Genomic DNA, 12,297 nt, shown 5'->3' on the forward strand with positions numbered 1-12,297 from the left:
AACATACTCTGATCATGATGAGGTTTTCCAAGTCCACCCTTTGAGTTCCTTGCTGACTCTCCCTCCCACTAGGTGGCGCTAAAGGTCACATTCTAAGCGGGCAGCTCTCAAAAGAGTCCAGGAAGAGGATTTTTTTTAACCTTTGTGAGAATATCACAAGTACGAAACTAACGGCAAATACTAAACTTCCTTCTTACTAAGCAGTTCCCCTTTCCTTTTTCACATTTACTGCCACCTGACAGCTTCTGAAACTGAGCAAATCTGAACTTCTGGAATCCAGCTTTCAAAGAATCACGGAATAAATGTAAATGTTAGAGGCATAATGGTCATGACATGAGTGATATATAAAATCAGCAGTTGCATCATTGGAGGCAAGCAGCTGGGAAGATGTTTCAATTCTCTGAACTCAGCATTTCCTTGGTTTCTACGTTCTGTTTTCACATAAGTTTAGTTCACGTAAGTTTACTATATCAATATTCCCCCTCCAAAGAGATTTTTTAAACTGTATCAAAAGAGCAAAGATTTTAAAGTGCTTCTGAACATTTTTAAGACATTCTTGAAAATGCAAAGACTAGGGAGCTAAAATATTACTTAGGTGCAATTTCCTCTGGTTACACATCAAAGGCATATGTTTTAATAGGAAACCTCATTTCCACAATTACGATTCATCACTTAAGGAAAAACAAACTTTCTAAAAGCTTCGAGTCTAATATCATTGGGAAGCACTCAGAGAAAGGACCCTCTTTATCAGCCCAGTTCCTGTTCCTTGGGGGAGGAAGACGAGCCCCTAAGGGAAATTGCTAAGTCTATCAAGTTCCCAACCCAGCCCAGCAATGTGACTGATGGTAATCGTGATGTGCAATCATTCAAATGCATCCCGTAGAGATAGCAGGCCTTTGTTGTTTATACCAAGTCAGTTTGTTTGCTCTGTGACACTCTCCTACTATGATGTGAGCATCTGGTCTGTGTAAGGTCAGACCCTGTTGCCATTAATTGCACAGGCTTATTTTGTTCTCATGACCCCTCCAGAATACAGATTTGGCACGTACTCTTTCTGGGCCAATCAACAGACATTTCTATGAGACAAATATTTTGGCCAGAGCGTTTCTGGATTTTTTTTTAAGAGGAAGGCAGAAGATTACAATATTGTGGAGGATTTTCACTCCTATTTGGCTACGCATTTCACATACACTACATCAGCGCATGATAAATCTCATCACTACAAGGGAATAATCACTCACATAAGGTATTCCAATTCCAGGCTATACCAAACATGGTTTTGCTATTGTTGTTTTTAATGCCTGGACTCAATAATCCTAGACCTTGCTCCACCTGGGTGTCTGATGCTGCTCAGAAGTTCCCCAACCACTAAATAACTTTTCTGTTATCAACTCTACCACATTCCCCACCTACTGGGTACCTGCTCTTGCATACATGTGTGTATGGGTTCATGCGTGAACCTCGTGCGCCACACACACACACACACACACACACACACACAGAAATGAGACTGTTGGACTTGTCTTGCTGGGTTGGTCTACTGGGGAGATGAACCCAGGGCAAACAAAATGGCAGCATGTGGCTTCTCAAAGGGGCTCTTTGCAACCTCTCAGTTGATGGAGAGTGTCCAGTCAGTGAGGGCTCCAGGGAGCAAATGCATGAAAGAAATTGGGCCCTCCCCTCCCCCCCCCCACAGACATGTACCCTAGACTCAGGGCCCAAAGCTGCTTCTCCCCAATTTCCCCCCTACCTCTTATCCCTTCCAAGGTCCTTCGCTTCCCTCTGAGGACACAGAGCCCCTTTGGATGTCAGTCCCCAGGACCTTGCGTGGGTGGCCAGACTCCCTTGGCTCGAATTTCACTTCCAACCCTTCATGTAGAAGGGCTGGTGGCTCAGGAGGGCGGGAAAGTACACACGGAGGTACCCTGCAGCTGCTCCCAGCTGCTCCGAGATGCCGATCGCCCCCGATAGGAACCGAAAGTGCCTCTGCTCAGCCTGCCTCTCCCGTGGACGCGATAAACAAGGCAGTGATCAGGAAGGGCCAGAAAACTTCACGTTCTGATGAAGCCATGGAAAGAACCAACTCCTAAACTCCAAGCTGAGTCATCTTTGATCTTTCTAGATGCTACAGAGTAAGATAAGTTTAGCGACATTCTTCTCTGCAGAAATCATCCAGTCTCACTAAAGAAAATGAGTCAAAATATAGGAAAGAGACATGCTAGCACAAGAGATTAGATGATGAACACTTACTATCTTGTCCCCAAATAAAAGACTGAAGTGTTACAGAATCCAAACATTTGTATTCATATACCTATATAAATATATATATATATATGTACATAGTATATATAAGCACACACATATCTTTAAATACTTTATAAATAGGTATCTTTTGTCTTAGGAGAAAAATAACCATACCCTCTAGTTGGTGCAGATATACAGGCAGAGAAGGGGAGGGGCTTCTTTTAGAATGCCAAGTTCACCTGCTCTTGAACCACAGCAGAGGCGTTTGCTCTTAACTTCCAGAAAAGATCTCAAAGTTCTGAAGGTAATGAAACAATTCCCCCCTTTTCTTGAGGAACCCACCACACATCCGATGGAAATGGAGACCGCTCACGGTGAAGGACTGCTTTCCTGTGACACACAAGCCACAGACATTTGTTGTCCTGATATCATGTCAGCTAAATTAAGTAATGTGGAATGTTTTTTAAACCCCACCAGAGTGGAGTTTCATATCCAGAAAAGTCCACTGAAGCGTCCTAAATTATCATCAACAAATTTCCTGGCATATTAAAATGTTCCTTTATTTCATTTATTTTAGAGTAATATTAGGACATTTTTAAATCAATAAGAATAATTTCCTTTTTAGAGATTTTAAATAAATTCGTTTTCTTGGCCTTTACTACACATTTGTCCAAACGAAGAAACCACTGATTACACTGTTCTTGGGATGTAGTTTATAAAGTACTTTTAATTTTTTTCCCAGAGAGAGAAATTTATTGACACATCCTAACAACAGGCGTTTTTAACTCTCAAACTCAATTTCCAAGAGACTTTCTTCCAACTTCGCAGCAACAACAGATTTGTCCCGTTGTCAGGACGGTAGGGGGCGCTGCCACAACAAACTATTATGGCAAATTGAGAGAATTTTCACTGGGCGAAAAAACAAGGCTAGACATTATGATTCTCCCATGTCAATGAGCATGTAAAAAATATTGTACAAATTTTTTTCTCTTCCATAATTCACTTCAGCGTTCAAATACTAGGGTTTTCTTTCTGTTCGTTTGCGTGTGTGTGTGTGTGTGTGTGTGTGTGTGTGTGTGTGTCTGTGTGTGTGTCTGGTCATAAATGTGTGTTAGAAACCCTATATTACAATTTTTGGGCTGACTGAAGAAGGTCTTACCGAATACCTTTACCTAAAATACTGGCTAAACACAAGCAGCTAAAACGTGCCTAATAGTTAAATGGCATTCTGTGTGATTTTTTGTCATAGGTAAGTCTTCAGTCTATTTCACAAACATCTAACTCCAAGTTCAGAGCCGAGATGAAAGAGAACTGTAGCAAAGTTTCGTTAAATAATCGCATAATCCAGGCCCCATAGGTTGGACTTTTTAAATAGTTTTCCATGTAATTGAGTTAAACTTAAATTTATGCGTTCAATAAAAGACCATTGCAAATGGTAAAACAAAGACACTGCTCCAACACTTAGAAAATTAAATTCACCAAACCATGAAGTCTACTGTGCAGTTATTTTTGTAACCACCATAAATTGCTTTATAAAACTCCTCTACCGAAGTAAACAATCCAAGGCGATATTTACTTTATAGCATGCCTCCAGTTTCCAAACGAGACAGCAGCCTAAAAGTTCATGACTTTTTCTTCTTCTTTTCCTTTCCTTTTTTTTTTTTTTTAAATACTTGTGTTTCTAGTTACTTTGAAACCTTCCTTCTCTTACACAAGCTCAGAAAGGTCAACGGAAAATAAGATCCAGCTCTGTGGATATACTGTGCCCCCAAATACTCATTTCTGGAATAGGAAGAAACAGTCCTACTTTGTGGAAATAAAGGCTATATAGCAAAATGAAAATAAAGGGTTTTAGTACTAAATATTTCCCCATATTTAATAGCACCTCACAGTCCAACACTGTCTTAGATGTTTTTGGGCAGTCGGCTTGAAATGTGTTCACTTATAGCCCTGTACCAGGCCACATTCAATGCAAACTGCTATAGATAAGAGTTTTAGGGGTCTTTAATCACTTCTTTCTTGTGTCCTTGATGGAAAAAACAGAGCTGCCTTTGTGCTAAGAAGAAGGACCTGTTGTTTCCAGATTCAACAGGTCATTTTTATAAGAACTTCCCAGAGGATACAACATAAATGACAGAGACACAAGGGGATTTTTTTAAGTGGCTGATGATTTTAAATGATATATATTCTATAGTAAGGGAAGGTTGTTTGTTTTCCTCTCCAACAAATGGAAAGTTACTGTTTTAAACATGTTTAATGTTCTAGTTCGACTTTTAGGACCAAACGTTTTCTCATGAGTTGGGTTACTGTAAATTTGCTTCCTGTGCTTGACCCTCAAGTAAATAAACTTGTCAAATCACATCCATTTCTCTTTTGGGGATGAATGGTTAATTGAGAGGACTTTTGAAATATATTTAAGTGGTATTGTAACTTCTGTCCTATCATTTCAGTTAAGATAACAAGGAGACTGCAAATTTAATGAACAAGATAAAACTTTATAAAATGGAAAATTCTGGCCTATTTTTCCATATACTCAGAGGAAAGAAAAAAAGGCCAATATTTTATGGCAAACAAAATCCAGGTGACACTAAGATTTATTAGAGTTTGGCTTATTCTATTATTAAAGGTGGCCTGAATTTGAGAAGACTGGCAAGTTTAAGATTAAGACCTAAATCAGACTTGTTTCCTACACTGTATTCGGAGGGTTTTTCACAATGTAACCAGGATCCCTATTTTTCCCCACTTTTCTTCCTTTCAAAAAATTTTGTCTACCTCATTTTTAAAGGGAATTGTTTGGAGATCTTTAGAAAAGTTTCTGCCAGTCCAGAGACAAAAGGTACTCTTCCCTACAAATACAGAAAGCATTTTATACAAAGTCATTCCTAGCCCCAAACAAAAGTTATTGCCAACGAAGCCTTCTTTAAAACACGCTGCTCTCACATATATCTCCCCAAAACCTAGAGTCTAGTTCTTGACACTTTAACTGTGTCTATATTACTTACTATCTAGTACCTAGGACAATTAGACAAAGAGTTAAGGTAAATAAATAAACAGGCGATTGCAAAGACTGCGTTAACCGCAGGGAATCGCCCAGAAGATAAAGAAGAAATAAAAACAGGCTTCCTTGGGAAAGGGATCCACTAGGTCACATATCTAGTAATTGGTGAACAGGTTTTTCTAACTTGGAAGAGACATGTTTCTTTTTTTTTTTTTCTCTTTAGCTACGCACAGGGAAACTTTCACAAAGCAGGAGAAAATGATGAGATTGGCTATTTGGGGAAAAGGGAATTCCAAGAACTAAAGAAAAAATCTGCAAGGCCAAAATTTCCTTCCCACCCGCTCCCTCTTCCCCGGAAGAAGGCAGGGTGGGGAAGGAGACCCCTCACCTTAAGGACAACTACCGATGACCCTCTGCCCTCTGCATGAAACCGGGGAGGGCGATGAACTGGGTGGGCGTCACCACGGGCTCCTCGAGCCCCTTCCCCGGGCTCTGCCCGCCCCCGCCTGCCCGCCTTGTCCGGCCCCAGCTCACCGGTACCAGGCGAGGCCCTTGTCGTAGCTGCGGTCGAAGAAGTGGGGCTCGGCGCCCACGGCGCGCACGTCGGGGTGCACACGCAGGAACTCGAGCAGCGCCCGCGTGCCGCCCTTCTTCACGCCGATGATGATGGCCTGCGGCAGCTGCTTGCTGCCTTCGTCCAGCAGCAGGGCCAAGGTCGCCGGCGGCGTCTCGGCCACGCTGCTCCCGGCCCCGGAGCCGCCGGGACTCCCCGCCAGGCCAGGGGGCTCCTCTTCCCAGGCCGCCACCTCGCCGTCTTCCCGCGGTGCGGGCGGCCGGCGCCTCGGCCACGGCTGCACTTGCAGGAGGCGCTTCCCTCGCGCGGCAGCGGGCCACGCCGCCGGCTCCCCCGGGCCTCCCGCCGGGACACCGCGACCCGAGGCCCCCGCCTCCTTGCCACTGCCCGACCGCCCCACGACGGGGCCCGACAGGGTCTGGCAGCGCTCGGCCAGGCAGTAGAAGACGTAGAGGGACGTGAGCAGGGAGCAGAGCATCAGCAAGAACTTCCGGAAGATGCTGCGGGACAGCGGCTCGGCCGAGGTGGGGTGGGCGCCGGCCGGGGCCGGAGGGGCCATCCTAGCCGGAGGCGACGTCGGGCAGCGCGCGGGCCATGCTAGGCCGGGACTCCGCCAGGTGCCGTGGCATCCTCCGGGGGGGCCTGCGCGCTGGACGGAGGCCACATCGCCTTGCGCCCCTGCGGCCGTGCGAGCTGCCCGGGCGGCGGCAGCCGAGGCTCCTCGGGGAGACGGAGCCCCCGGAGCCCCGCGCGGAATCCCAACCTCCGGTCGAGGGGGCGGGAAGGGGGACGTGGTGCCGTGCTTAAGAAACCATCGTCTGAGACTCGCCCAAATCCTGAGCCCGGGGCCGCGCTCGGCGCCCCCGGTCCCCGAGAGTCGCCGGAATGGGGGTGTCGGCGGCGGTGGCGAAGGCGTGCGTCTCAGCCCCGGGCCGGAACGGCCTCTCGGCGCGAGTCCCAGCTCAGCGATCGTGCATCCCTCGCTCGGTCCCGGTGAGGGGACGTGCGGCTCCGGGGCCGCTGAGCTCCGTGCGCTGCAGACCGCGGCGGACACAGTGCCTCCCAGCCGCCGCTTCCTCGGTCCCCGGCCCGCCTGGGCGCGCGCTCTCGGCCCCGGGGCGAGGTCCCCCGAGTCCCTCTACCCGAGCGGGAGCCAGAGGGTCCGCGCCGAGCCGTCCGACCCTCTTGGTGCGCTCCCGGCCGCTCCGGCGGCTCTCGGGCCCCACCTGGGAGCGGCGTGGCCGAGCCGGACTGCGCGGGACCTGTCAGCAGCCGTGGCCACTGCGCTCGCCGCCTCCCGGGCCGTCGCTGCCGCCACACGTGGGGCTCCGAGGGCAGCAAACTTGGCGGTGACGTCAACGGCCAAGGCCGGACCAGCCCCCGGACGAGCGCAGCGGGGCGGGAGGGGTGCGACGGAGAAAAGGTGGCGCGGACCCCGAGGCGGCCGCCCAATGACATCGGAGAGGGCGGGGGCGACAGGGGCGACGCCCCTTCCCCACTCCGCCCACCCCAGCCGGCGGCCTCGCCCCCCTCGGAGCGCTGCCGGGTCTGCGGCGACTCCCGGGGCGTCTGACTGACAGCCAGGGCGGCCGGATCCCCAGGGGCCTGACTTCCACCCAGCCAGCCGCTCGCTGGATCAGAGGTTCCCAAACCTCTGCGACGCCGCTCAGCCCTTCGCAGCCCTGACCCCTCCGAGGGCCCTGGTTCCCTCCCTCCGGAGTCGCGACATCCTTCCCCCGCTCCGCCCCGCCCCCCGCCACCTCCGCGAACCTTTAGAAGTTTTGTTGGCGGAGGTTCCCGGGACCGAGCCGCGCGCCACGCCCCCATTTGTCCTGGGCGAACTGAATTCCTCCGCTGCGGCTTCACCTTCCACCTACTCTGCTGTCCACTGCCGGCTCCGGAGCAAAGCCTTTTCTCCCCGCAGCACTTTTTGGTGTTTTTTGTTTTTTCATTTGATTTTTTCCTTTGTATTCGTTTAGGATGATCAGAGTTCCCCGGGAACTGGAAAGGAGCAACCTCTTAGGAAATGAGCCAATAAATAAGGGGAGAAATTAAGATTTAAAAAATTATATCAGCTACAATTCCAAATCCATATGCCCAGTTTTTAAGGGATTTTTTTAGTGTTGCTTGCACTAGTGTGTGTGTGTGTGTGTGTGCGCGCGCGCGCGCGCTCGCCTCGCTAAAGGAGTTATATGTCCTTTCCTAAGCGGTTTCCTCTTTCTCTTGCCTCCCCTGACCCTATATCCTCTCCCTGCGCTCCTCGGAGAGCAGGTCAGGAAGGGATACAAATCGCCTTGCTGTTTAATGGAGGGAGGTGGCCCGTGGAACCTGCATGGGGTGGTTTTTAATTCCAGTCCGATTTGTTCCTGATTTCTTGGCTTCCTCGTCTCGGCAGGACGCCCCGCAATGTGGGCGGTAGCCTGACCTCCTCATACCCACCCTTGCAAGCTGTGCAGGCTGCTTTCGGGGCGCGCTGCGGGTGCTGACCCGGGCTGGCAGCGGCAGCAGAGTTAGGGTTGCAGGAAACTCACAGGGGAAACTTCTGCTTCCTGTGCTCTATCTGACGTGGAATTTAAGTCCTTTTTAACCTTCCAAAGGGGACCTGGTGGTTCCGACTCGGTGCCTGGGTGGAATCGCTGTGTTTGTGCCGGTTGAATAAATACTCAGGACTGGACGTGGTTTTCTGTTTATGAAGTGCTAGTCCCAACCTATTCTGTAAACTAGTGACGAGCTTGTTAGGTTCCACTGCCGTAAAGCAATGGGCTTTTACAAGGATGGACAGTAAGTCCTGCCAAGCTTTAATGCCTCTTTGTGTCCTAAAATTGGACATCAACAATCTAGTTGAGGTTTAATACTAACTTGAGCTTTAATATATTCTAGTTTGTCTCTTGGGATTTCAGTCTGACTTGCAAAAGTAAGACCAAAAAGAAAAAAAGAAAAAAAAGAAAGGCAGTTTTAAAGTTATTCTGAAAGTATATGCAATCCCATAAATGTTTACAAACAAAACATGCTTGGGTTTTCCCATCTGGAAAATGGTGGTCGCCAAGTTCCCTTCTAGCTCTAACATGGTAGGATACCATGCGTTTTGCTTTTACATTCCCAGCACAGGTACTTCCTGTAGGAGACAGGGTTCTAAGGACCACTCACACCACATCTAGCTCTAGGGCAGCTCTGTACATTAGAAATAAAATATAAGCCATGAACACAAGCCTCATAGGTCATTTAAAATGTCTAGCAGCCACCTTAAAAATGGTAAAAAGAAGCAGGTGAAATTAATTTTACTAAGATAGCCAACATACCTAAAAATGTGATTTTACCATGTAGTCAATGTAAAAATTACCGAGGTCATTTATGTTCTTTCTTTTCATACCAAGTCTTCAAAATCCAGTATGTGTTTTACACTTTCAGCACTGCTTTATAGGGACGAGCCACATGCCAAATGTTCAGTCACCACGAGAGCTAGTGGCTCCCATGCTGGACGGCACAAATGAGGATGTTGTTCTTGGTGAGAGGAGTGTCTGGTGTCGATGTGCATGGATTCGTGAATGGTTCTCCTCAAAGAATTTTGGGTGCTTCACGGGACCTTTCATACCGCCACCCTTCCCCCAGAACACTGACCCATCTCGGGAACAACGCTATGGCGCTCCACTGCCCCACTCCTTGTTTTAGGAGCTTATGATCTTAATGAGACAAAACATACACACACTCTTTAGAATGCAAAATCGCGTCGTGTTCAGCTGAACACAGGTGTGCTGCCCACTCACCAGATTCACATCCAGCTCCTGGATGTGCCCTGTCGCTTTCTGTCCCAAAGCACATGGTGTTTCGACCTAGAATGTACACCCTCTTCATCCCTCAGATGTCAGCTGTACACATCTTTAAGGATGCCTTCCCTCTGCATCCCCTGTCCCTGGTTTGATCACGTCTCCTGGTACAGATTCTCAAAGTTCCCGGCAGTTTCCTTACAGACTTGATGAGGGTTTGCAACGTTACGGGTGTGTGGTGATGTCTGTGTTTCCCCGTTAGAGTCTGAGTACTCCAAGGAGCCGGGAACCATGCCTCAGTGGCACACCTGGAACATCTAGCATATTACTTGGTGCAAGGAGATGCCTGGTGAAGATCTGTCGATGAACTAATGAACCTAGAGGATTGGGGGCTGGGCATCCCAGTCTGAGAGAGCACCACAGAGAAGCCAAGAGACGGGAGGGAGCATAGTGCAGTGTAAACCGCTTGTGTTTCAGTGTGAACCAAGTGTGGGCTGGCCTGGGGAAGGCACCGGGGGGACTAGAATTAGCACAAAAACAAGACTAGAGAAGAACGCAGGAGTCTTGATAATTAGCTAGAAATAAGGAGGGAGATTTGGTGGAGGTGCTGGATTTCAACATGTGTCTTAAGGAATTGACTGGGGTGGGGGACATGATATTTTAGATCACAAGGAATAAGCACTAAGGTGTCTGCTGCAAGACACAGACAATAAATGTTGAGTAATGCCCTGTGACCGAATCTTCATTTATACTTATTTCAGCCCTAAGGAAGTGTTTCAGTGCTCTCTCTTTTAACTTAAGAGACAAAAATGTTAGGGTCTGCGATCTTCAGACTTCAAATTCAAGTGGCTGATTTCTTGTGCTCAGTCCAGGAAGAGTGAAGGTAACATTTTAGAAAATTACTCTGCGAGCTGAATGCTGGGTTGGTTAGAAAAGCTTGGATGCAGACAAGCCAGTGGAGAGTCCAGAGTTAGATGTAAGCCTCGAAATCATAAAATCCCAAACTGTAACATTAGCAGAGGGTACAAATAGAGAAAATCTAAAATATCTTACAAAGAAACATAAAATCTGTGATAGGGCAGATGTCGCAGTGAAAGAAAGCTCAGAAGCCATTCCAAGTATCGCCACTGAATGGGTCCTTCTCCAGTTGGCCTGATGTGTGTTTGCTAGTCGGTTTTTTCATCTGTCTTTGCAGTTGGGCATGCTGGTGAATGCTCTAAATTGACTTGGGGACCTGCGAGTAGGATTGGAGAAATGGAGCTGAGTAGGTAGCAGTCAAATGGCCAAGTGGGAGTTGAAGGTAGATCAAGTCACTATCAGAACTGAAGACACAGCGTTGGACACAAGACCGTTCTCACCAAAGGATGAAGCAGACGTGACAAGAGGTCCCAGTGACTATTTTGATCACTATGATCCTTACTCATCTCATGTGGGGGGCAAAATGGTTTTCCCAATCTCAGGTGACATGTTGATTAATATGTATTAATGGCTATGCTGTGAGTCATTAAGAGTTCCATTAAAATAGAAAGATCACCAAGAATTCCCAAAGTAAGTGGAATTTAAGAAGGACCTTGTAGAAGAAGGAGTAAGAGTTTTGCAGATGGAGATAAGTAAGCATGGCGGTAGTTCCAGACCGAGAAACAAAATAAACAAAATTATTACAAGACAATATTAAGAAGTGTTCTTACCACCGTTAGTGACCAATATTAGTCTTCGTAGTTTGGACAAGAAAGGATGATGAGGGAGAGAGACTAGTGATATCCCCTGAAGGCCAGACATTGTGCTGGGTGCTGGAGCTGCTCCTACTAGGTCTTACTCTGAGTGGATGCTCAAGGCTTTTCTTGCCATTTCTAATGTTGGAAGAGGCCAGAGTTTCCCCAGATATAGCCCTCATCCTGGGAAATGTTCCATAGCAAAGTATTCTGTGATCGAATAAATTTGAAAGACTACCCTCTCTTGAGCATTCCTGATAAACATTAGCATGTTACAGTCTCTGAAGTGACTTTTCAGTAAAGATACCAGTTAAATTTTGCTTAATCCAATGTTTTCCAAGGCTTTTGAACCATGGACTCCCATTACCCATGCCCTATCCAATAATATTCCTTGTTCTCAGGAACACGTATCAAGAAATGTAATCCTAAACTTTACAAAGGCTTGCTGTTGTCAGGAACTTCGAAGGACAAATGTTTTCTGAACGTACAGGAGCCTCAGCTACAAATAGTGAGGGTTTGGTTTACTTTGAGACCAGGTGGGGGACATTTCACCAAGTATCTGGATTTTTCTTTGTTCTATTATTTCTCCAGGGACCCACCTCCCCCGAGGGATAGGGCTTTAACTAAGGTCTTGACAAATGGTAATTTTCATGAATTATTGATTTAGCCAAAAATAATTGGAAAGCTTGATAATTACACAGAGATTTTCTCATGCATCTTGCTTCTGTCCTGAGTCAATTCTTTCCGATTCTGTGACATATGAAAGAAATGGGTGCAGGTTTTGAAATACACCTTATTAAGAAGTGAATTAGCATGCAAAAGGATCAAGGGACATTTTCAGTAGACTGACCACTCAGGTTCTCAAAATCTCCAGGCTACAATATAAGTTAAGCAAGGAGAAATAAGAACTGTTAGTTGAAAAGCAGGACCTATTTAAATAAATAATAGAGAGCTAAAAGTTGATTCAAGGAGGGCTATATGGTTATTTTTTATTTATTCTCAGTT

The 12,297-nt window shown here is 47.0% G+C and overlaps 1 protein-coding gene across 4 annotated transcripts in view; it reads right to left on the reverse strand.

Annotated features, from left to right (window-relative positions):
* LOC309618894 (heparan sulfate glucosamine 3-O-sulfotransferase 3A1) overlaps positions 1-12,297 on the reverse strand; it is a 296,024-nt gene that overhangs the window by 97,876 nt on the left and 185,851 nt on the right. Inside the window, exon 1 of one of the 4 annotated variants that reach the window (XM_082373368.1) lies at positions 5,777-7,168. The exons of 2 other annotated variants lie outside the window; for them this stretch is intronic. In XM_082373368.1, coding sequence (XP_082229494.1) covers positions 5,777-6,375 — 599 coding nt within the window. In that variant the 5' untranslated portion in view covers positions 6,376-7,168. Of the gene's footprint in view, positions 1-5,630; positions 5,754-5,776; positions 7,169-12,297 lie in introns of those variants that run through there. One more of the 4 variants, XM_082373371.1, reaches the window with a different exon arrangement.

Source organism: Balaenoptera borealis (genome assembly GCF_965194805.1).
Source record: "Balaenoptera borealis genome assembly, chromosome: 20".
NCBI lineage: Eukaryota > Metazoa > Chordata > Mammalia > Artiodactyla > Balaenopteridae > Balaenoptera > Balaenoptera borealis.